Source organism: Sinohyriopsis cumingii, chromosome 11, assembly GCF_028554795.1.
Source record: "Sinohyriopsis cumingii isolate HCF-2022 chromosome 11, ASM2855479v2, whole genome shotgun sequence".
NCBI classification, from domain to species: Eukaryota; Metazoa; Mollusca; class Bivalvia; order Unionida; family Unionidae; genus Sinohyriopsis; species Sinohyriopsis cumingii.
The window spans coordinates 56,002,387-56,029,965 of record NC_142971.1 but is presented as its reverse complement, the minus strand read 5'-3'; the positions used below and the strand labels follow the sequence as shown (position 1 = coordinate 56,029,965).

Here is a 27,579-nt window from a genome sequence, read left to right as displayed (position 1 = left end):
GAGTGAAAGACAATAAGCTTTGTAAATTTAACAAATAATTTATTTCACTAGAATACAAAGTGAAAGAGAAAAACGAACTTACAGCAGAATTAAATACCAAAGTAATCCAAGAATTACAGACGCAAGTCATAATAATAAACACCAGTACAAGTCTTGATGAGATCCAAAACAAGGCGATGATGTCAACCATACACAGAGGACTATTCAACACAGAGTGTTATGTATGTACATACATATATGTAATGTTCACAGTGCTGTTATTGACAAATTTGTCACACTGTCTCCTGGTCTATAAATCTGAAGAAAAACTTTAAGAAAAGGGATGATTTCATAAATTTGTCTTGAACCATCAGCCTAGTTAGTCTTCTAGACTGCCCTGTTCTTTTATTTACATTTCATCACACAAATCAATGTCCGATTGTTTGATTAGGCATGGCAGGGTCTATCTATCACATGCAGTGATTAAGTCCTGGTGTATTGATTCTTGGATTATATTATAAATCAGAGATGTCGCTTTTGAAGTGTGTCTAGACCTGAATCATGACAAGAATGTATTTTACCTAATGTCAGTACTAGGTACTTGCAAAAAATTTTACTTGCATAAATTCATGAAGTTCATCATAAGAATTTCACACTAACAACGTCATAAACAACATCCCATTCACACTAATGTGCATACTTGAAGCAACAGTTTTTCTGTGTTCGGAGCTCCTCACTTCATTTTCTCTCCCAACAGTGATTGCACTAAAATAAATCTCATGGCAGATTGAGATCAGTTTTTGAGATAAATTTCTTCCTGCAAGATAACTGATATTTTATGCGTTTGACCATAAAAAGGGATGTATTTCTATTACATCAAACAAGATAAGGCAGAATATATAGGTGTTTTAACATAGACATTTATAAGGACACGGCAAACTACATTTAATTGATTTTGATGGTTGATAACAGTGAATATCTCAAGGCATAGTGGTTTATTTCCCTTGAACTTGTGATTTGTACACTGAATACCCAAGCCTTGTACATTTTATCACAGTTATAAAAAAGAAACCTTGCAGAAACCCAATTCTTATTCAATCCAGGCTTTGGTTTCTCAGTGTCTCATATTTTATCCCATTTGATTCTTTTTCCCTCAATCTCATATTTTATGCCTGGGAAAGATTTTAAATATTTTTATTCCCTCATCAGTTGCAATGAATTTGCAATGCATTTTCAGAGAAACTAATAGCTACAATAAATTCACTCCATTTATCTAATTTCTTGCCCACACTTTTTTTAAGCAGAACTGGTCATAAAAGTCAAGCTGCTGTCCATCTGTACAAGTCCATCCTGAATAAAATGTTAGTGTGGTAGCACAAAAACTATTCAATTCAGTGCTGTTAAATTGTATGCACTTTAATATGGTGATAAGTAGAGATACTGTACTCTGATTAGATTTTCAGGTTGGTATAGCAGCTTTAGAGTGGTTACAAGGAGAGATACTCTGATTAGATTTTCAGGTTGGTATAGCAACTATGAGTGGTGACAAGTTGATACTCAGATTAGATGTTCAGGTTGGTATAGCAACTGAGTGGTGACAAGTTGATACTCTGATTAGATTTTCAGGTTGGTATAGCAACTATGAGTGGTGACAAGTTGATACTCAGATTAGATGTTCAGGTTGGTATAGCAACTGAGTGGTGACAAGTTGATACTCTGATTAGATTTTCAGGTTGGTATAGCAACTTTTAGAGTGGTGACAAGTAGAGATGCTCTGATTAGATTTTCAGGTTGGTATAGCAACTTTTAGAGTGGTGACAAGTAGATGCTCTGATTTGATTTTCAGGTTGGTATAGCAACTTTTAGAGTGGTGACAAGTAGATGCTCTGATCTGATGTTCAGGTTGGTATAGCAACTATTAGAGTGGTGACAAGTAGATGCTCTGATTTGATTTTCAGGTTGGTATAGCAACTTTTAGATTGGTGACAAGTAGATGCTCTGATTTGATGTTCAGGTTGGTATAGCAACTTTTAGAGTGGTGACAAGTAGATGCTCTGATTTGATTTTCAGGTTGGTATAGCAACTTTTAGAGTGGTGACAAGTAGATGCTCTGATTTGATGTTCAGGTTGGTATAGCAACTTTTAGAGTGGTGACAAGTAGATGCTCTGATTTGATTTTCAGGTTGGTATAGCAACTTTTAGAGTGGTGACAAGTAGATGCTCTGATTTGATGTTCAGGTTGGTATAGCAGCTTTTAGAGTGGTGACAAGTAGATGCTCTGATTTGATTTTCAGGTAGATATAGAAACTTGTAGTGCTACTGGTTATAGATGAAAAACACTTATGGGATTGTTTTTTGTCCATCATCCATCCATCTGTTTGCACAAGTTTATTATGGCTACTATTCCCACCCCTTTTGGAGGATTGCCATGAAACTTAACACACATTCATCCACTGGTCTAGTTGGCTATAAATGAAAATGATGCCGCTCAGAGATCCACTATGGCAACAACAGCAGCTATTATGAAAATCTTGTTCTCACTACTCTTAAATGGAAATGGTGTCAGTCTGATACTTACAATCATGGTGGCCACATTTGCTGAGCCCGAGACTTGAACCCACACAAACAGAGGTGAGATGGCAGTGATCCATGATGGTGAGCACTTTGGACTACTCGGCCACTTAGGGCCCCGACAATTAAGTAGAATCCAGTTTAGATAGACTTGGATGTGATTTGGTTTTGATGCCTGTATATAAGTATAACAAATAATGTTTGCTCACCCTTTCAGTTGTACAAAACTGCAGTTATTGACATTCACACAAAAAGAAATGCATGTACATCTTTACAGTTATTGCCAGTCACACAAGAAATGCATATACATACAGTGGTCCCCCTCTTTTATACAGCCACGCTTCTGCACCGGGAAAGTGGCCTTATAAGACAGATGGCCTTTCCAGTGGGGGGCTCAATTTTTAGTGAGAAGCATATGTAATATACGCAGTAAGAAAGCTACATACTTCAAAACATTTAATATCTTCGTTTAAAAGTAACATTTATTATTTAAAGGTTCTTCTTGTTATAATAATAGACATATTTTAACTGAACATAATAATAATGATAATAGTGAGGACTTTGTATAGTGCCTAATCTTTAGAAGCTCTAAGTGCTTTACAACATTAGACAACACCTATAAGATAAGAAACATAATATTATTATTACAAAAACAAGCAACTTGAAATTAGAAAAACATTAAAAAAATAAAAAACATGCTGAGAATATTTCAGGTAGGAAACATTATTAGGTCTTTAAGTTTGTTCTTGCTGTCAAAATAAGTGAGTTTTGAGAGCCCTCTTGAATATGGTCACTGTGTCTTTGTGTCTAAGTTCAGTGGGCAATTCATTCCATGTTGCTGGGCCCTGGTATGCAAAAGAACGCTGTCCATATGACTTTGTTTTCATAGTGGGGACAATGAGTATACGATTGTCAGAAGAGGAGCGTAAGTATCTTGCTGGTGTGTACACATGGGTGAGGTCAGATAGGTATGTTGGACTAGCGTCCAACAGTGAAATATAGCACAGAGAACAAATTTTGTGTTTGATTCTGGATCGAATGGATAGCCAGTGTAAGGTACAGAGCAGCGGGGAGGTGTGCTCTGATCGTGGTACTCTAAGTATGATCCGAGCAGCTGTGTTTTGAACTTTTTAAAGTTTCTGGAGTAGATATTGAGATGAACCAGACAGAATTGAGTTAAAATAGTCTAGTCTTGAAAGTACTAATGAACACACAAGTGTTTTAGTGGCATCAACTGAAAGCTATTTGCGAATTGAGCTGATGTGTCTCAGCTGAAGATGTGCAGCCTTGCATATGTTCATGACATGTTGGTGCAATGTGAGAGTACTGTCCAGAGTAACACCTAGGTTTCGTACTGATTATGTGAATTTAATGTTGGAATTGCTGATATTTATTGTTTGAGGTAAAGGATGTGAATGAGAAAGTCTTTGTGTTGTGATCAGAATGGCCTCAATACATTAATAGTTAATAGTTCTTATTCTTGGTGTGAGCATGATATGCGAGCAGGTATTATTGTCATGCACATTCCATAACCAATCAAAAATCTTGGAACATAATTCTCTTTACATTTGCTCCATTTTCCCACTGCTGCTGAATAACCTCCTTATCGGTTACAACGTTGTTTATTCAAGTCTTTTTAACATAAAATTGTTTTATTGAAGTGTTTTCTACGTGAAATTGTTCGGCAAGTTTATGCTTTTCTTGTCACATAATCACAAAAATTATGCATCTCTCAGGGTATGCACTTTACCATTCCTTATTTGAAATAAATTTGTATTATCATAACAACAGAAATATCCCAGTTGGAAAGAACAATGATGAATGAAAGAATACAAATATCCTTGTTGGAAAGATGTCCAGCCCATTCCAGTACACATGTACTCAGAATTAAACTAGTTGACAGTTTTGTTAATGTTTTTTCAGCCTGATGACTGTCATTACGACGTGGTTTGCATTTAAGGGTAAATTCAGTGTTATCTGTTTGTTTGGGTTGGGGGAGGAGTAACAAAAGCAGTTATCTGGAATTGTCCAAACTGCAAAAGATTACGTTTCATGTTAAAACAGTATGATAACTTTAAACAGTTCAAGATAAACTTGGCATGGTGTGCCTATCATCAAATCAGTGTGTAAGTTTGTAAAGATTTCATTAAATAGAGTGAAAGCATAAACTTGTTGCAGAAGAAGTCAATCAGACTGATTTTTCTAACTGTTCTGAATACAGAAAACATTTTAAATTAATTTTGTAATGTCCATATACATGATCAAAATAAAGATCACTTCATTATTGAAATCGTATCTGATTGTAATTCACTCAAGGTATCTAAGTCATTCCATAGGTGGTCTTCATTTACTGGCTGTTTGAATGTCAGTCAATGATGTCGACCTTGGTGGAAGAGCCATCGGCGCACCTACAGAGGTGCAGTGGTGATTTGTAACTGTTTATCACCCCATTACAGTGATTTCGCAGCATGAAGTGGAGGAGATAAGTTCCCCACTGTGAAGTGTGGGGTTTCAAATAATCATGGGAGCTGTACTCTATGTACATTATCTAAGCTTTTGCATTTGGTTCAAATTTCTTGCACACTGTGTGCATAAAGTTATATTTGGGATCATGAATTTTGGTGAGAGGATGTATTTTAATTGCTACAGTACACCCTTATCTCAGAAGTAGGTCCTTGATTTGTGTTTCATGCTTCACTGAATTTGGTTACATTTTGTGTTTTAAGGTAATTTCTCAAGCACTCTTCATGCAGAAGTTATCAGAGTAGAGAGTGTTTTGTGTACCTCTGCTATTACCATACCCTTACCGCAAAATGGTCACAGTGACTTACATTTCACATTTTACTGACATAGGTTAAGTGGTTGCTTTTAGCAAATGATGACAAGGTTGGATTTTTGTGCCCTTTATTCTTACTGTTACACCTAACATAATGATGACAAGGTGGGTTTATTTGTGCCCAGTATTCTTACTATGAGACCCAACATAAAACTTGTTAGGTGGTGTATTTTGATGATTTCATGACCCTCATGACAAAAGCAGGTCACTGTGATCCATTTATGATGCTTAACTGGCTGGTTAACTTTTTATGTTTTAAGTTTATTTTCACAAGCACTAGCTTTTTGAGTTTTAAATTTATTTCTTAACATTCTCTTTTTGTTAGAATCATAAAATTGGACGATTGTATGCATATCTCTCTCTCTTTCTCTGTACACAGCACACTTCTGCAGCAAAAGATGGTCAGTTTGATTTACATTTTACATTTTGCTGGTTTATGTTTTTGCATTATTTACTATAGTATTATCACAGTATGTTAAAAAATACCAAATACCACTGTATACCATGGCACAGATTATTTTGTGGTACCTAGCTCTAAATACAACAGCAAAACAATAAACGGATTTTTTTTTTATATACTTTCAGAACCATTCAACAAGTTTAATAAATTTTGACATGAAGTGTTCTCGTATGAAGGTCTTAAAAGTTGTAAAAATTATGCATGTGTGCAATATGGCAGTATCATGTTGTAACTGTAAATTGGAATTTCTTTGAAATACTTCTTTAAAACCACTCAGCAGAATTTAGCCAAATTTGTCAGAAAAGCATCTATGTTGGAGATCCTTTAAATAGTATACAAATGATGATAACCTATCATAAAACATGGTTGCATTTAGTGAAAAAAGAAACCTTTGGATAACTGTCTTATAGCTAAAGACCAAAAGCAGAAACATTTGGATAGCTATCTTATAGCTAAGGACCAGAACAAAAACCTTTGGATAACTGTCTTATAGCCAAGGACCAAAAACAGAAAGCCTTGGATAACTGTCTTATAGCCAAGGACCAAAAACAAAAACCTTTAGATAACTGTCTGATAGCCAAAGACCAAAAACAGAAACCATTGAATAACTGTCTGATAGACAAAGACCAAAAACAGAAACCTTATGATAACTGTCTTATAGCTAAGGACCAAAATCAGAAACCTTTGGATAACTGTCTTATAGCTAAGGACCAAAAACAAAAACCTTTGGATAACTGTCTGATAGCCAAGGACCAACACCAAACCTTTGGATAACTATCTTATAGCCAAGGACCAAAAGCAAAAACCTTTGGATAACTCTTATAGCCAAGGACCTAAAACAGAAACATTTGGATAACTGTCTGATAGCCAAAGACCAAAAACAGAAACCTTTGGATAACTGTCTTATAGCTAAGGACCAGAAACAAAAACCTATGGATAACTGTCTGATAGCCAAAGACCAAAAACAGAAACCATTGGTTAACTGTCTGATAGCCAAAGACCAAAAACAGAAACCTTATGATAACTGTCTTATAGCTAAGGACCAAAATCAGAAACCTTTGGATAATTGTCTGATATCCAAAGACCAAAAACAGAAACCTTTGGATAACTGTCTTATAGCCAAGGACCAAAAACAAACCTTTGGATAACTGTCTGATAGCCAAGGACCAAAAACAAAAACCTTTGGATAACTCTTATAGCCAAGGACCTAAAACAGAAACCTTTGGATAACTGTCTGATAGCCAAAGACCAAAAACAGAAACCTTTGGATAACTATCTTATAGCTAAGGACCAAAAACAGAAACCTTTGGATAACTGTCTTATAGCTAAGGACCAAAAACAAAAACCTTTGGATAACTGTCTGATAGCCAAAGACCAAAAACAGAAACCATTGGATAACTGTCTGATACCCAAAGACCAAAAACAGAAACCTTATGATAACTGTCTTATAGCTAAGGACCAAAATCAGAAACCTTTGGATAACTGTCTTATAGCTAAGGACCAAAAACAAAAACCTTTGGATAACTGTCTGATATCCAAAGACCAAAAACAGAAACCTTTGGATAACTGTCTTATAGCCAAGGACCAAAAACAAACCTTTGGATAACTCTTATAGCCAAGGACCTAAAACTGAAACCTTTGGATAACTGTCTGATAGCCAAAAACCAAAAACAGAAACCATTGGATAACTGTCTGATAGCCAAAGACCAAAAAAAGAAACCTTTGGATAACTGTCTGATAGCCAAAGACCAAAACCAGAAACATTTGGATAACTGTCTTATAGCTAAGGACCAAAAACAAAAACCTTTGGATAACTGTCTTATAGCCAAGGAGCAGAAACAGAAACCTTTGGATAACTGTCTGATAGCCGAAGACCAAAAACAGAAACCTTTGGATAACTGTCTGATAGCCAAAGACCAAAAACAGAAGTGTTTGGATAACTGTCTTATAACTAAGGACCAAAAACAGAAGAAATGCTGTTTATGTATTTTGCTTTGAGACAGATGTGAGCTTTGTGAGTGCTTGTAGACTAGCTTGTAGACCAGCCTGTAGAACAGCTTGGCCTTTTTTTAGAAAGCATTTTTCTTTTTAAAAAAAAACAATCATGAGCTGATGGATCAGTATAAAATGAGACTAATTTAGCTGGATAATTTTTTCCAGTTTTTTTTCTTCAAATTTGAACCACAGATTTGTATTACTAAAGACCATAAGGTCTTCTCATATATATCACATAGCATTATTAATTGTAAACTGCTGCATTCTACCGGCATGTATTATCGGATATGCATTAGTAATTCTGTCATTGTTGTGTTACTATACATAAATACACAGCAGGAAATTGTTACTAAGTAATTTTATCATTGTTATGTTACCATACATAATGCCTACCGGATGAATGTTACTGTCAATGTTATGCTAGTATAAATAAAAACCACATCAGAAGAATGTCACTAAGTAATTATAGCATTTATGGGCTACTATACATAATGCCCATCAAAAGAATATTGCTTTATAATTATACCATCATTGTGCTACCATACATAATGCCCATCAAAAGAATATTGCTTTATAATTATACCATCATTGTGCTACCATACATAAATGCCCGTAAAAAAAGTGTTACTAAGCTCTTTAATAATAATTGCTTGTGAATTGGTTTTAGCTTTTTGAGCACTTTTTGAAATATTGTTATTTTTACATAGTTAAGGGTCCAAACAATTAAAAATCCCTTAAATATTACTAGGTTAGTGTTCATTATCACGTTCTTCTCACACAAGAAAAAGTCATGAAATAAAATTTTTAAATCAAATGGATGCTGTCACTAATTGTGATTAAAGTAATATATGAATCAGAGTATAATAATTCACCAAATTCGCATAGATTGAAAGTCACAGACTTCCTTCTAAAATACAGAGAATGATAACAAAGTTAATTTTTTCAGTAAGGCATGATACATAAGACCACTTCAGCTGTTGGCAATTAAAAACTTCCATTGTTGATTATCTTCATTTGTAAACTGCTGAAGATTTTCCCTCAGGTCTGATATACTGGTTTGTTGAATATATAATTTCCTTTCATCTTAACTAATTTCAGTTAATAAAAATGTGCAAGCAGTTCTCATTTTTGTGGACTAATTTTAGTTATTAAAAACTATAAGAATTTCTCATTTTTCATTATTTAACAAAGGACTGAAGTTGCTGCCTTGTCATTTCTCCCAGAGTTGATAGTGCTGTGATACACTTAAATAAAATGTGATGTCATCAACGACATCAAAATGTAATTTTCAGTCATAATGATAAGAACTGAGTTTACAAAAGCAAATAGTTGATGTATTAAGTCAGGTGACAATAAAGACAGTGATTTAATATAATTCATATTAATAAGGAGATCTTGAAGATATACTTGATATTGATTAGGGTGAGGGAATTATCAACAGCAAGGATGCAAAACGCATAAATCTTTATGTGATTGATAGGTCTTTAATTGGATTGACCTCAGAGGGACGTTGAGTTGAATGGAAGTCAGTCACTGTGCTGTCTCAGAGGAGAAGAAAAATATATCAATATATCATTTGATTTAATAGGGCTATTTATATGCATGGCATTGGTAAAAACATGTAGCCACTGTTTCTGCAGATTGGAAGAGGATGTGGCAGAAAAACAAAATACTTCTGAGAGACATTCTGTAACTTCTTTTTAGAATTTATATTGTAATAAACCATATTTTTGCTAGTAGCTTAGAAACTAGGTTACTGGGGTTGACTTTAAAAAATATAAAAAATATATTTTGTGTCCTCCATGTATAATGCATCAGCAGTCAAGTATAGGCCAATACCCAAGTCATAGTTGAATAGTTTTACCCAATTGTATTTGAGTGTATCGATCAGTACCCAAGTAATTGTTGATTAATTTTAACCTGTGGTATAGTTGAGTTTGTTATATACATGTGGTTGTGCACTTTAAATATAGTTTGTGCAGTTTCATATTTTGTATATTACCACACATTAACGTATCACTTTATGTGATTCTGATTGGTACAAATAAGCCCATGAAATTCTTGTGCAGTATGTTCCTTACCGATTGGCTTCAATCATGGGAAAATTTTCTTTACCTTGCTTTATGGAACTTTATCTTTTTACTAATTCTGTTAATATTTTGGCGGAGGCCCCGAGTGGCCGAGTGGTCTAAAGCGCTGTCCGTTATGGATCACTGCCATCTCACCTCTGTCTGCACCAGTTCGAGTCTCAGATTCAGCCAATGTGGGTATGTGAGAAAGCTTGCCGGTAGCTTCTCGTGGGTCGGTGGTTCTTTCCGGGGGTTTTTCCTGGTTCGTCCTCCACCATTAATACTGGCCGCCATGTATAGCCTATCATGTGCTGAAAAATGGCGTTAAACCCCACAACAATAACAGTATTTTGGCGGCCATTATTCGAATCGACTAACCAAAGGGAATTGTGAAAAATAAGGTTACGTCTTTCTGAATATGGTGAATTTACCCCACTAGGGCTTGTTATGTCAGGTATTATCATGCACTGATAAAATGATGTTAGACTCCAATCAACAACAACAACAAATAAACTTAACAATATTTGTCCATAGATAGCACGCACGAGGAGAGGGTTGGGTAGTAATCCTGTAACAAGGAATTCGCCCTTATAGTTTTTAATAACTAAAGAGTGGTTTAAATATTAACTTCTAGAAGCAAATAAACTCGCCTCTGTTCATAGAAAAATTTAGACATAAACCGATCTCGCAACTGACAGAACATTAGGCCTATCAAACCATGTTATTTTTACGTGGTAAAATATCTCAAAGGATCTAATGTCTCTTATGTGATGCAATTCCCACAGTCTCCTGTTCCAAATCAGTAAATATGGAATTTCTTCTTCCATTAATAATCCTTTCACAAGAATATCCAACAACCTCCTGTACTGAAAGTGAACATTGTTACATTAATCATCTGGCTTCATTGAATCAAACTATGAGATATCACACAAAACTTCCATACACTTTCAGTGTTTAGTAACGATGTTATCAGAGTCAATTGTTCCATTTTTTCTGAAGGACAATTACTTTTTTAATTCTAATTTGTAAAAGAAAATCTGTTTTTAAATTATATTGGGTATAAAACTGCCCAAAAAATCGACAATAGTTTGGGACTTTTTTTACACGCAACAAATGAAAGGTACATCGTCTGAGGCAGAATGAACACAATTATTTCTTCTTTCTCTTTCCATTACAATACTATGATAATGAAAATCTTAAATGGGTAAAGATTTAATATTATATTTCTGAAACTCAATGAGTAATGTCCAGCTTTTGCAAGCCTTGGCTGGACATTATTAGTTTAGTTTAGTTGGTAGCTGCTGATTTCCACTGAAATATGGTGTCAGTATTTGTTATTTCTCCACTGAACTGTGATACAATTTAATTATAAAACATAAAGCTTTTGGTTTTTTTTTAAAGTTAAATATAGTTCTGATTAAAATAACAAATATAAAAGTGCTGCTTTAAGTGCTAAAAGTCAAATGGAATCCAAATCATGTATTGAAGATTGTCTCACATACTGTGATTTTTACTGAAGTATATAAACTACAAAAGGGGTTCATACCAGAATTGAAAAACAAAGCAAAACATTTATTTAAAGATTTGAAGTTTAATGTAATGTGTACATTGTTTTGAGAACTGAATAAACAAAGAAAATATGAGTCAGTAAAAAAGCAATTTTGTATTTCATTCTGTAATTATAGCAGTTTGTTACAGTGTATAAATATAGTAGCAATGAATGTTGTCCTTTTGGCCAAATGGGACTTGAGCTAGATAAGGGCCCTCCGCCAATATTTCTTGTAGCACTGGGTTTTTTTTTTGTTTTTTTTTTTATTTATTTTTAAGCATAGCATTGAGAAACTGGGATGGTCGACTGAACAGAAATACATATATTTTTGTCAGCCTAAATTGATTATTTTAAGTCACCTGCCTTGGGCCTTTGTCTGAAAATATTTATTAGAGAGTCCTGTCTTAATAATGTTAAAAAAAGCCATGAAAATGATCAGAGATGTCTGCAAGATTGTCCAAGAAAATCATTGAAGCATTTTAAGGAACCCAGTGATAGTGTCTTCTTCTTTACCCACTATATGTCATGTTAATAAATGCAGTGTTGAACCTGACATTTTTGAGGGGTCAAATATGTTTAAGTTACATTTGATGGATAGATTGTTTTTTAATTGAAACATTCTTTGTTTCCATTTCCCCAGATCCTTGATGATGGTGGAGATGCCACCCACTTAATGTTGAAGCGATATCCAGCCATGTTTAACATGGTGAAGGGAATTGTAGAAGAGAGTGTTACTGGTGTTCATCGTCTGTACCAGCTTTCCAAGTCTGGCAAATTAACTGTGCCAGCCATGAATGTCAATGACTCTGTCACTAAGGTATGAATGAACTTTAGTATCTGTCACTAAGGTATGAATGAAGTTTAGTATCCATGTCTGGTAAATTAATATGACAGAATTAACATGACAGCCATGAATGTCAATGACTCTGTCACTAAGGTATGAATGAAGTTTAGTATCCATGTCTAGTAAATTAATATGACAGAATTAACATGACAGCCATGAATGTCAATGACTCTGTCACTAAGGTATGAATGAAGTTTAGTATCCATGTCTAGTAAATTAATATGACAGAATTAACATGACAGCCATGAATGTCAATGACTCTGTCACTAAGGTATGAATGAAGTTTAGTATCCATGTCTAGTAAATTAATATGACAGAATTAACATGACAGCCATGAATGTCAATGACTCTGTCACTAAGGTATGAATGAAGTTTAGTATCCATGTCTAGTAAATTAATATGACAGAATTAACATGACAGCCATGAATGTCAATGACTCTGTCACTAAGGTATGAATGAAGTTTAGTATCCATGTCTGGTAAATTAATATGACAGAATTAACATGACAGCCATGAATGTCAATGACTCTGTCACTAAGGTATGAATGAAGTTTAGTATCCATGTCTAGTAAATTAATGTGACAGAATTAACATGACAGCCATGAATGTCAGTGACTCTGTCACTAAGGTACGAATGAATTTTAAGTAAAACCATGCCTTTCACAGCATTTTTATTTGAAAATAAACTATGAAGTAGAAATGCAGTTTGAAATATTGATTAATAAACTTCAATTTAAATTTTGTTTATCAAAGGACTGTATTTATGGGATCTGGATGCTTGTCGTAATAAATTGTTTAAAAGGAAGGGGATCGGTTTATTTTTGAGGAATACTTATTCTGCCAGAAGTTTTGGAAACGATACAATTTTGACAGGATATCTCACCTTCTTCAATTTTGAACATTTCTTGTCTCTTTGTATATTACAGAATATTTCTTGTCACTTTGTATTCTATAGAATATTTGGCATCTATTCATGCTTTACTGCACTTAGAATGTAATCTATTCTCTTATTGCTTTAATAAAAAAATCATTGCCATATTGAAATAGCTTGTTGTAGACATTTTTTTATTAAGTTAATGTGATCTAACATATAAATTGATGATGTGACTTAGATTTATTTGCTTTTATGCATTATTCAGTTATCAAAGGAAAAACCCGAACTTTTCCAAGATCAAAATTTATTACATTGGTAATATGCTGGACAGATTTTTGGACAAATGTTGACTTTTTGGTTGCAGACTGGTCCTAATAACAGAATATGCTGGACAGATTTTTGGACAGATGTTGACTCTTTGGTTGCAGACTGGTCCTAATAACAGTTATTTTGAGAAACATTGATATTAAGTTACATTGCTCAATATCTCTCTTAACTGTGATTTCATGAAACATTTTAACTTAAGTATTTAGTAAGTCTTTTAAATGTTCCTTGCATAAAAGTTTATGAAGGCATGGTCTACATCAGTTTCTTAATGTTAAATTTAGTTCTGACTTGCGTGTATGAAACAGTGTTACTGTATATAGTGCATTGCCTGTATATAAAAGTCTTACTGTATAAATGCAATGATTGTATCCTAATTTTCACATATTTGAGGGTCTATATAAGTTGAGATGGTGCATGAAAGTGGTGCCTAGTTTTCATACTTTTGCTGTTTTCTTGTCATTTAAGAATAAAGAGAGACAGGTTTGAAGTATTCTGTCTGTGTTTGCTATGCCAAAAGTTTCTATAATGTTACTGAACTTTATTTCAGACAAAGTTCGATAATCTGTACAGCTGTAGGGAATCGATCTTAGATGCGTAAGTATTTTACCACTCTCTATGTCTAAGTGACAATCATACCTGCTTTAAGCAACCATTTAATCAAAAAGACACCCACATTAAGCAACCATTTAATCAAAAAGACACCCACATTAAGCAATCAATTTATCAAAAAGACACCCACATTAAGCAACCATTTTATCAAAAAGACACCTACATTAAGCAATCATTTTATCAAAAAGACACCCACATTAAGCAACCATTTTTTCAAAACGACACCAACATTAAACAACTATCTTTTCAAAACGACACACACATTAAGCAACCATCTTTTCAAAAGACACCCACATTAAGCAACCATCTTTTCAAAAAGACCAGAATAATTGCTTTAAATGAAGTTGGAGAAAAGTTCCATTATCTTTTTAGGTGCAGTTATTAGTACACACACACACACACACACATTATTATAAATATCCTTATGTATGCAAATTTGATTTGTTATTAATTCTGCAAATGGAAATATTGTAACATTTGTAAATTTATGTCAAGTTCATGGTTTGTACAGGCTTGAAGAATCCTTGAATTTGAGGAATTGCATTGTACAATCAAATTCAACAAAATTCAATTTTAACCTTGAAAATGTTTGGAAGCCCTTAAAGACTCCTTGAAAAGTCCTTAAAATAAACTATCCAGGGCTGTACAACCGTGGATTTTCTGTTAAAATATTTCATTGCCAGATGTAAATCATTTTGTGTGCCATTTGTTTCTTTTGGTTATGTATCTTTGTCCTCGGGTAACAGTGTGTGTTGTGAATGAAATAAAGTTATGTTCTGTTCTAAAATCAGAATGGTTGTCAGGTATTAAATGCTTACTAGTATAATTTTGGTTTCATGTGTGCTTGAAAACGGATCATCAAAGGAGATGATTGTTCAGTACAGATGGACCTTTTTGGCTGAGCTGATTGTGCTGTCAGTTTGTTTCATTAAACGTGGAGCACAATCTCAATAGCATGAGCTGAAATTTTTGTCTTTCCAGGACATAACCCAATTTTGTCATGTGACTACTTTTTGTTGGAGAGCTCATGTTAGTAGAAAAGCAAGACATAAGTCACTTTTCCACCAGCAGCGATGACTTTGTTGACAGTTTGTTATGGTTTTGGTCACACTTTAACTGATTATCTTCCTAGTCAGCAAGAGTCATTAGAAAGCTAAGACAATTCATCTGTGATGTACTAGCTCAACCTTTTGACCACTAGGTTAAGGTCATAGAAATTTTGCTTCAAGGTCAAGTTTTCATTTGGATATTTCCTAAACCCCTGATAGATTCTATTCAGTTGCACACATTTTATAAAATCATGATAGATTCTTTTCTAAACACTTGATATATATTCATATATTTTTGAAACTCTTGATAGTTTATTATTCATTTTGATATATTTTTGAAACACTTGATAGATTATTTTCATTTTCATATATTTTATAAAATCTTAATAGATTCATTTCATGCATCGGATGAATCATTGTGAAGCTCAACAATTCTGTAACACACCTACTTGCCTTATTGACCTTGAGGTCAAGATCACAGTCATTTAAGTTTTTCATTAAAGTTTTCATTTGCTTGTATTTCCTAAAGTCATAGATGCTAAGCATTGCAAATTCTGGTGATAAAATTCCTATTTTTAACCCCAAATTAAGCCGTTATGATCACTTGCTATCAGATTCCGAGTTTACAGTCAGATACAGTTTTGTTTTCAAACTTCAACTTTATTGCCATTGCATCTAGATCACTCTAAAGTCAGATAATTCTTTACTGAAATCTGATCAATTTGCTTGTATCACAAAACCAATTGAATATTGATCAGTCAGAAATCCCATCAGCTTAGCACACTGATTGACCAGAGAAAGTTCAAGAAAGATTTTGAAACGAAAGGCTGATGAGGATTATACCATGACAAAAAAATAGTGTTATTGCAATTCTTATAGTAAAAGTCACACAGTTCATGTAGGCATTCAACACTGACTATATAATAAAAGTCACACAGTTCATGTAGGCATTCAACACTGACTATATAATAAAAGTCACACAGTTCATGTAGGCATTCAACACTGACTATATGGTAAAAGTCACACAGTTCATGTAGGCATTCAACACTGACTATATGGTAAAAGTCACACAGTTCATGTAGGCATTCAACACTGACTATATGGTAAAAGTCACACAGTTCATGTAGGCATTCAGCGCTGACTATATGGTAAAAGTCACACAGTTCATGTAGGCATTCAGCGCTGACTATATGGTAAAAGTCACACAGTTCATGTAGGCATTCAGCGCTGACTATATAATAAAAGTCACACAGTTCATGTAGGCATTCAATACTGACTGTATGGTAAAAGTCACACAGTTCATGTAGGCATTCAACACTGACTATATGGTAAAAGTCACACAGTTCATGTAGGCATTCAGCGCTGACTATATAGTAAAAGTCACACAGTTCATGTAGGCATTCAACACTGACTATATGGTAAAAGTCACACAGTTCATGTAGGCATTCAACACTGACTATATGGTAAAAGTCACACAGTTCATGTAGGCATTCAACACTGACTATATGGTAAAAGTCACACAGTTCATGTAGGCATTCAACACTGACTATATAATAAAAGTCGCACAGTTCATGTAGGCATTCAACACTGACTATATGGTAAAAGTCACACAGTTCATGTAGGCATTCAACACTGACTATATGGTAAAAGTCACACAGTTCATGTAGGCATTCAGCGCTGACTATATGGTAAAAGTCACACAGTTCATGTAGGCATTCAGCGCTGACTATATGGTAAAAGTCACACAGTTCATGTAGGCATTCAGCGCTGACTATATGGTAAAAGTCACACAGTTCATGTAGGCATTCAATACTGACTGTATAGTAAAAGTCACAGTTCATATAGGCATTCAACACTGACTATATAGTAAAAGTCACAGTTCATATAGGCATTCAACACTGACTATATAGTAAAAGTCACACAGTTCATGTAGGCATTAAACACTGACTATATAGTAAAAGTCACACAGTTCATATAGGCATTCAATACTGACTGTATAGTAAAAGTCACACAGTTCATGTAGGCATTCAACACTGACTGTATAGTAAAAGTCACAGTTCATGTAGGCATTCAACACTGACTATATAGTAAAAGTCACAGTTCATATAGGCATTCAACACTGACTATATAGTAAAAGTCACACAGTTCATGTAGGCATTCAACACTGACTATATAGTAAAAGTCACACAGTTCATATAGGCATTCAATACTGACTGTATAGTAAAAGTCACACAGTTCATGTAGGCATTCAATACTGACTATATAGTAAAAGTCACACAGTTCATGTAGGCATTCAACACTGACTGTATAGTAAAAGTCACACAGTTCATGTAGGCATTCAACACTGACTGTATAGTAAAAGCCACACAGTTCATATAGGCATTCAATACTGACTATATAGTAAAAGTCACACAGTTCATATAGGCATTCAACACTGACTATATAGTAAAAGTCACACAGTTCATGTAGGCATTCAACACTGACTATATGGTAAAAGTCACACAGTTCATGTAGGCATTCAACACTGACTATATAATAAAAGTCGCACAGTTCATGTAGGCATTCAACACTGACTATATAATAAAAGTCGCACAGTTCATGTAGGCATTCAACACTGACTATATAATAAAAGTCGCACAGTTCATGTAGGCATTCAACACTGACTATATGGTAAAAGTCACACAGTTCATGTAGGCATTCAACACTGACTATATAATAAAAGTCGCACAGTTCATGTAGGCATTCAACACTGACTATATGGTAAAAGTCACACAGTTCATGTAGGCATTCAACACTGACTATATGGTAAAAGTCACACAGTTCATGTAGGCATTCAGCGCTGACTATATGGTAAAAGTCACACAGTTCATGTAGGCATTCAGCGCTGACTATATAATAAAAGTCACACAGTTCATGTAGGCATTCAATACTGACTGTATGGTAAAAGTCACACAGTTCATGTAGGCATTCAACACTGACTATATGGTAAAAGTCACACAGTTCATGTAGGCATTCAGCGCTGACTATATGTTAAAAGTCACACAGTTCATGTAGGCATTCAACACTGACTATATGGTAAAAGTCACACAGTTCATGTAGGCATTCAACACTGACTATATAGTAAAAGTCACACAGTTCATGTAGGCATTCAACACTGACTATATGGTAAAAGTCACACAGTTCATGTAGGCATTCAACACTGACTATATGGTAAAAGTCACACAGTTCATGTAGGCATTCAACACTGACTATATAATAAAAGTCGCACAGTTCATGTAGGCATTCAACACTGACTATATGGTAAAAGTCACACAGTTCATGTAGGCATTCAACACTGACTATATGGTAAAAGTCACACAGTTCATGTAGGCATTCAGCGCTGACTATATGGTAAAAGTCACACAGTTCATGTAGGCATTCAGCGCTGACTATATGGTAAAAGTCACACAGTTCATGTAGGCATTCAGCGCTGACTATATGGTAAAAGTCACACAGTTCATGTAGGCATTCAATACTGACTGTATAGTAAAAGTCACAGTTCATGTAGGCATTCAATACTGACTGTATAGTAAAAGTCACAGTTCATATAGGCATTCAACACTGACTATATAGTAAAAGTCACAGTTCATATAGGCATTCAACACTGACTATATAGTAAAAGTCACACAGTTCATGTAGGCATTAAACACTGACTATATAGTAAAAGTCACACAGTTCATATAGGCATTCAATACTGACTGTATAGTAAAAGTCACACAGTTCATGTAGGCATTCAACACTGACTGTATAGTAAAAGTCACAGTTCATGTAGGCATTCAACACTGACTATATAGTAAAAGTCACAGTTCATATAGGCATTCAACACTGACTATATAGTAAAAGTCACACAGTTCATGTAGGCATTCAACACTGACTATATAGTAAAAGTCACACAGTTCATATAGGCATTCAATACTGACTGTATAGTAAAAGTCACACAGTTCATGTAGACATTCAATACTGACTATATAGTAAAAGTCACACAGTTCATGTAGGCATTCAACACTGACTGTATAGTAAAAGTCACACAGTTCATGTAGGCATTCAACACTGACTGTATAGTAAAAGCCACACAGTTCATATAGGCATTCAATACTGACTATATAGTAAAAGTCACACAGTTCATATAGGCATTCAACACTGACTATATAGTAAAAGTCACACAGTTCATGTAGGCATTCAACACTGACTATATGGTAAAAGTCACACAGTTCATGTAGGCATTCAGCGCTGACTATATAGTAAAAGTCACACAGTTCATGTAGGCATTCAACACTGACTGTATAGTAAAAGTCACAGTTCATGTAGGCATTCAACACTGACTGTATAGTAAAAGTCACAGTTCATGTAGGCATTCAATACTGACTGTATAGTAAAAGTCACAGTTCATATAGGCATTCAACACTGACTATATAGTAAGTCACACAGTTCATGTAGGCATTCAATACTGACTGTATGGTAAAAGTCAACAGTTCATATAGGCATTCAACACTGACTATATAGTAAAAGTCACACAGTTCATGTAGGCATTCAACACTGACTATATAGTAAAAGTCACACAGTTCATATAGGCATTCAACACTGACTATATAGTAAAAGTCACACAGTTCATGTAGGCATTCAATACTGACTGTATAGTAAAAGTCACAGTTCATGTAGGCATTCAATGCTGACTATATAGTAAAAGTCACATTTCATATAGACATTCAACACTGACTATATAGTAAAAGTCACACAGTTCATATAGGCATTCAACACTGACTATATAGTAAAAGTCACAGTTCATATAGGCATTCAACACTGACTATATAGTAAAAGTCACACAGTTCATATAGGCATTCAACACTGACTATATAGTAAAAGTCACACAGTTCATGTAGGCATTCAACACTGACTATATAGTAAAAGTCACACAGTTCATATAGGCATTCAACACTGACTATATAGTAAAAGTCACACAGTTCATGTAGGCATTCAATACTGACTGTATAGTAAAAGTCACAGTTCATGTAGGCATTCAATACTGACTATATAGTAAAAGTCACATTTCATATAGACATTCAACACTGACTATATAGTAAAAGTCACACAGTTCATATAGGCATTCAACACTGACTATATAGTAAAAGTCACACAGTTCATGTAGGCATTCAATACTGACTGTATAGTAAAAGTCACAGTTCATGTAGGCATTCAACACTGACTATATAGTAAAAGTCACACAGTTCATATAGGCATTCAACACTGACTATATAGTAAAAGTCACAGTTCATATAGGCATTCAACACTGACTATATAGTAAAAGTCACACAGTTCATATAGGCATTCAATGCTGACTATATAGTAAAAGTCACACAGTTCATATAGGCATTCAACACTGACTGTATAGTAAAAGTCACACAGTTCATATAGGCATTCAACACTGACTATATAGTAAAAGTCACACAGTTCATGTAGGCATTCAACACTGACTATATAGTAAAAGTCACACAGTTCATATAGGCATTCAACACTGACTATATAGTAAAAGTCACACAGTTCATGTAGGCATTCAACACTGACTATTTCAGTAATGGGTTTATGTTTTAGAACTTGACTCAACGTACCTTTAAGTGGAGAGTATTCTCTTCTTTTTGGATTCTTATACATTTACATTCCATTGAAAGATCATTATTTAGACATTCCAAAATGTGTATACAGCAAAATCAATGCTAAAGTACATATACAATTTTTGGATGAAATGAACCTAAAAGTGTGATCCTGTACAATCCAGATTGAATGTCGCACCCTATTACATCACAATGATAACAAAGCATATTAATCAACAAATTCATTCTACCCTATATTGTGACAATTCCACTTGATGTGCTCTTTTCTTGACCCAAGTTTAATATATTGACACCATTCTAAAGGAACATATAGATCGATAATTTTCATTTGGAAGTTTCTTAATGACAGCTAATGTGCGAGGCAGTCAATAATCAGGACTGAACAGACTTTGGTTAAAGTAAATTAGTGTTAAATTTTAAAAGAATAATTTATATTTAATTTAAAATGAGGAAATGCGCATACGTGACCTGTATGACTTGTACTTTAACAGGATATGCAAGGTGTAAATATTGGATAAATGTTTTCTTGATGGATTTCATTAGGTCACATGGCAGAAAAGATGGTTGTATGAAACATATTTCAACCCAAACAAGCATGCTGAATAAGTGATGTTTAATTCAACTATTGGATAAAATATTTGAAGTATTCCAATTTTTATATTCAGATTCTGGTCTTTTTTAATAACTACATTCCTATTTCATGCCAGTATGGGTTGACATCTCACTGAACATCTTCAATGATTTCATTCATACTTGGAATCAATCAATATCGGTCTAAGACAATTGATTTTGTGGCACACTCACTTTCCTGTTTGACCTTGGGGGTCAAATTCACAATCATAGAAAATTTTAATTTTTTTATTTGCTTTTATTTTCTAAAACCCTTGATGGATTTTATTTATATTTAGAATGAATCTTTCTGAATTAAGACAGTTCAATAATCAAACGCTTGCCTTGTGACCTTTTGGGATCAAGTTCACAATCAGAAAATGTGGATTAAAGTAGTTTTTTAATTTGCTTTTATTTCCTAAAACCATTGATGGATTTTATTTATATGTAGAATTAATTTTCTTGAAGCTAAGGCAGTTCATTAGTGAAAACACTTGCCATGTTACCTTGCAATCAAGGTCACAGTCATAGAAAACTTACATTAAGGCTTTGGGTAAAGTTATTTGATACGCTTTTATTTTCTAAACGTCTTGATATATTTTGTTCCTACTTGGGATGAATCTTCCTGAAGCTAAGACAGTTCATTCTATGACATGCTCACTCAACCTTTTGACCTAGAAGTCAAGGTCACACATTTTACTGGAGTACTCAATCATGAGCTCATTATGCAGGCTTGGCCATCTTGTTTGTATTTGTTTATTTATTTCAGACTGAAGAGGACAACTGATGTCATGTTTGGAGGGAAACAAGTTGTTGTTTGTGGCTATGGAGAAGTTAGTATAAAACTTTTCAGTTTCCCTTGCACCATGTTCCTCCAGACATACAGTTTGCAATAAGAAAATGAATCATTGCCATCATGCCATATCAGATTAACACAATACAGAAAGTTTTGTTAATTGCTTGCAATAAAATATTGACATTGTAAAAGACTCGCCAGTTAAACAGGAGATGGATTGCTAGTACTGCAGTGTAGATCTTAAAACACAAAAACATTTAGATGACATGTTTGCAAAATGATATATTCATTGTATTTATTTCCATAAAAATGTTCAGATAGATTTATGCAAACAGTATATGTACCTTTTAAAATGCATCATCATTACTGAGTTCCAAAAATACTCTTCCTTTTCTCAGGTTGGAAAAGGCTGTTGTGCAGCATTGAAAGGTATGGGTGCCATCATCATGGTGACGGAGATTGACCCTATTTGTGCCCTTCAGGCTTGGTAAGTTTTGCAAATAACCTCATTTTTTTCAGCATCCAAGTTTCCAAATTTATCAAGCAAACCCAATTGGTATTCATCTTGAAATAGTACATAACGCATTAATGAAAAACTAAATTGGCATTCATCATTAAATAGACAAAGCTTGGCATTCAGCATTAAGAGGTTAGTGTTAGGACTGGTCGGCCTGGTGTCAGGATAATGTGATTGGTTGGGACATCATGCTATATGTCTGCGGCATGATGCCCCAGTGCTAGACATCACTATTAACTGTCATACTGCAGACGTCATAGCGATATGACTGAAAAATTGTTAAAGCTATGTTAAAAATCCAAATTACACACACACACAAAGCACACTAATGAAAAACCACATTGGCATTCATCATAAAATAGTACACAGCGCACTAATGAAAAATCAAATTGACATTCGTAATAAAATAGTATCCAGCACACAAATGAAAAAACCAACTTGGCATTTGTCATCAAATAGAATACAGTACACTAATGAAAAACCAAATTGGCATTCGTCATAAAATAGTACACAACGAACAAATGAAAAACCAACTTGGCATTCGTTTTAAAATAGAATCCAGATCACTAATGAAAAACTTAAATAGCATTCGTCATAAAAATAGAATATAGTGCACAAATGAAATACTAAATTAGCTTCCATCATAAAATAGCACACCATGCACTAATGAAAATGCATTTTTCACCAAAATTGTGTTTCACAAATATCCCAGATTTACAGTCTATGTGAAAGTCCAACAACACTAAAATGTTATGATTTGCAATATTTGGCATGATACTTTTGTGACAGGACATTGTTGATGAGTGTGTGTGTGATCTGGATTTTTAACATAGCTTTTAAAAAAAATTAAATCATATTGTTACGATGTCTGCAGTTTATAGTGATGTCTAGCACTGGGGCATCATGCCACAGACATCTAGCATGATGTCCCTCCTAGTCACATTCTCCTGACACCAGACCAACCAGTCCTAACACTAACCTCTTAATGCTGAGCGCCAACCGAGGCAGCTGTTAGTACCATTTTTATAGGTCTTTGGTATGACTTGGCCAGGGCTCTAACCCGCAGCCTCCTGCATCTGAGGTGGACACTTTAACCACTGGGCCGCTGGAGAGGTGATATTGTTGATATTTTGAGCTTAAACTGCATAGTATAGTATTGATGCCCATGTTTGTCTTATCTGTAGTTAAACATGATGTCAGTCAGTTTTATGTCTCATGGTGTTGTCAGTCTGTATGTCTCATGATGTGAATCATGGTTTTATATCTCATGATGTCAGACAGTTTTTTGTCTTGTCTTGATGTTGTCAGTGACACAGTTTTATGTCTCATGGTGTTGTCAGTCTGTATGTCTCATGATGTGAATCATGGTTTTATATCTCATGATGTCAGACAGTTTTTTGTCTTGTCTTGATGTTGTCAGTGACACAGTTTTATGTCTCATGGTGTTGTCAGTCTGTATGTCTCATGATGTGAATCATGGTTTTATATCTCATGATGTCGGACAGTTTTTTGTCTTGTCTTGATGTTGTCAGTGACACAGTTTTATGTCTCATCACGATGTCACTCACAATTTAATGTCTTTTCATGATGTCAGTTTTATGTCTGTCTCATCAGGAAAGTTGACAGGCAATAAAATATTACTTGTCTATCCATCCATCATTTCATCACAATTTAAACAGAGATCATAATGGTGGGGTTATTGATTTCCATGAATATATTTCTCGTTTATCAGTAAATACATTACAGTTTTGCACTTGAATATTCAAGCTATACTCATTGAATCAGTGCATGCATTACAACCCTGAACTTGAATGCTCAAATTTTTTTATACATTCTCGTAATTTTTTAACTGTGTAGTTCTGTCTAATGCAGAAACCTTTTGCTCTTCCGTCTGGATACATACATTTCATTTGGATAGACTTAAGCTTGACTGTTTCTTATGAATCTTTATATTTTATAGCATGGATGGTTTCCGTGTTGTGCGCCTGGAGGAGGTTGTGAGAAGTGCTGACATCTTAATTACCTGTACAGGTACTGTTTGTTCTCATAAAGATGTTTTCCTGTAAATATGTGTGTAAAACGTTGCAGTTTGTTTACAGTTTGATAGAATTGTAAATGCTGTATTTATAGTTGTGAAAGTTGTACCCTGCTTAAATCTACCAGTTCCATAGGTCTACCTCACACATTAAGCAAGTTGTACCCTGCTTAAATCTACCAGTTCCATAGGTCTGCCTCATGCATTAAGCAAATTGTACCCTGCTTAAATCTATCAGTTCCATAGGTCTACCTCATGCATTAAGCAAGTTGTACCCTGCTTAAATCTATCAGTTCCATAGGTCTACCTCACACATTAAGCAAGTTGTACCCTGCTTAAATCTACCAGTTCCATAGGTCTACCTCACACATTAAGCAAGTTGTACCCTGCTTAAATCTACCAGTTCCATAGGTCTACCTCATACATTAAGCAAGTTGTACCCTGCTTAAATCTACCAGTTCCATAGGTCTACCTCACACATTAAGCAAGTTGTACCCTGCTTAAATCTACCAGTTCCATAGGTCTACCTCACACATTAAGCAAGTTGTACCCTGCTTAAATCTACCAGTTCCATAGGTCTACCTCACACATTAAGCAAGTTGTACCCTGCTTAAATCTACCAGTTCCATAGGTCTACCTCATACATTAAGCAAGTTGTACCCTGCTTAAACCTATCAGTTCCATAGGTCTACCTCACACATTAAGCAAGTTGTACCCTGCTTAAATCTATCAGTTCCATAGGTCTACCTGATACATTAAGCAAGTTGTACCCTGCTTAAATCTATCAGTTCCATAGGTCTACCTCACACATTAAGCAAGTTGTACCCTGCTTAAATCTACCAGTTCCATAGGTCTACCTCATACATTAAGCATTATCATGAGAATAAGCATTTTGAATTAGCGAAAGAATTAGTAAAAGTGAGCATACAAATACACATTATAGTACTTGGTAAGAGTGAACATACAAATTCACATTGTAGTATTAGGTAAGATTGAGTATACAAATACAGTGTATTAGTGTGTGTGTGTGTGTGTGATTTGGATTTTTAATGTAGCTTTAACAATTTTTCAGTCATATTGCTACGATGTCTGCAGTGTGTCAGTTTATAGTGATGTCTAGCACTGGGGCATCGTGCCGCAGACATGTAGCTTGATGTCCAACCCAGTCACATTATCCTGACACCAGGGCGACCAGTCCTAACACTAACCTCTTAATGCGTAGCGCAAAGTGAGGCAGCTGTTAGTACCATTTTTGTAAGTCTTTGGTATGACTTGACCAGGGATCAAACCCATGACCTCCTGCATCTGAGGCAGACGCTCTAACCACTAGGCCACAGGAGTAGTATGTATTACTTGGTAAAAGTGAGCATACAAATACACAGTATAGTACTTGGTAAGAGTGAGCATACAAATACACAGTGTAGTATTAGGTAAGAGTGAGCATACAAATGCAGTATAGCACTTCATAAAAGTGAGCATATAAAATGCACAGTGTAGTACTTGTTAAGAGTGAGCATACAAAATTATTTATTGTCAGGAAAAAAATTGCCATTTTGGGTTCAGTGTCAAGGGAGACAACTCAAAATTTATAGCATTCTAACTGAGGGTTTTATCTTTGCAGGTAATAAGAATGTGGTAAACAGAACACATTTGGATAGATTAAAAAATGGCTGCATAGTCTGCAACATGGGACATTCCAACACAGAAATTGATGTGGTAAGATTCAACTGGTGATGGTCTTCAAGTAGTTTTTCTTGCATGCACTTTTTACAGACCACTTACAGAAACCCAAACTGTGGTCTCTGAAGATAGTAGGTCATTTATCACACGTATGGGGTAATTGCAGAAATATCTCTCATTTTTTCATCTCACCTGCATCACTATGATAACTAACACCTTTTAGCTGTCGAAGCAGTGTGATAAGCAAAAGCATTGATGTTTTATTTTAAAGTTGAGATCATGTTCACTGGGAATTCATCATTGTATGAATGCAGGTGAAACACTTAGTTTCTCAGAACACTCATCTTATTTATGCAGAAAAGTAAAATGTGAATGAATTTTTCACCATGAAAGTAAAGTTTTATGGTTAAACTTAAATACAAGAGCATTTTTCACCATGAAAGTAAAGTTTTATGGTTAAACTTAAATACAAGTGCATTTTTCACCATGAAAGTAAAGTTTTATGGTTAAACTTAAATACAAGTGCATTTTTTCCATGAAAGTAAAGTTTTATGGTTAAACTTCAAATACAAGTGCATTTTTCACCATGAAAGTAAAGTTTTATGGTTAAACTTCAAATACAAGTGCATTTTTCACCAGGCCAGTTACTCCTAACACTAACTTCTTAGTGCTGAGTGCCTAGCTAGGCTGTAGTGTGCTTTATCTTTTTTTATGATGAATGCCAGTTTAGTTTTTCATTAATGCGCTATGTACTATTTCAAGATGAATACCAATTGGGTTTGCTTGCTAAATTTGGAAACTTGTATGCTGAAAAAAATGACGTTATTTGCAATACTTACCAAGCCTGAAGGGCACAAATAGGGTCAATCTCCATCACCATGATGATGGCACCCATACCTTTCAATGCTGCAAATACAAGTGCATTTTTAACCATGCAAATAATATCTTTATGGTAAACTTCAGATGCAAGTGCATTTCTAACCAAGGAAGAAATGGTCTTTATGGTTAAACTTCAATATTTGTATTGTCAGAGCACTAAATAAGCAGTATGTTTGCATATGTAATGCAGACAAATAATCTGAAAAATGCATAACCATATTTAAATGCATTCAATTATGTAAAACAAGTTGTCA

The 27,579-nt window shown here is 34.6% G+C and overlaps 1 protein-coding gene across 4 annotated transcripts in view; it reads left to right on the top strand.

Moving 5' to 3' along the window:
- LOC149788497 (S-adenosylhomocysteine hydrolase-like protein 1) overlaps nucleotides 1-27,579 on the top strand; it is a 193,808-nt gene that overhangs the window by 143,379 nt on the left and 22,850 nt on the right. For all 4 annotated transcript variants that reach the window (XR_016424157.1, XM_089974499.1, XM_089974501.1 and 1 more), the window contains 6 exons: nucleotides 12,100-12,276; nucleotides 14,051-14,097; nucleotides 22,188-22,251; nucleotides 22,613-22,701; nucleotides 24,692-24,762; nucleotides 26,388-26,482. Coding sequence is in view for 3 of the 4 variants with exons in the window: in XM_089974499.1 (XP_089830625.1) it covers nucleotides 12,100-12,276; nucleotides 14,051-14,097; nucleotides 22,188-22,251; nucleotides 22,613-22,701; nucleotides 24,692-24,762; nucleotides 26,388-26,482 (543 nt within the window). In the remaining variant the exon portion in view is untranslated. The remainder of the gene's footprint in view (nucleotides 1-12,099; nucleotides 12,277-14,050; nucleotides 14,098-22,187; nucleotides 22,252-22,612; nucleotides 22,702-24,691; nucleotides 24,763-26,387; nucleotides 26,483-27,579) is intronic.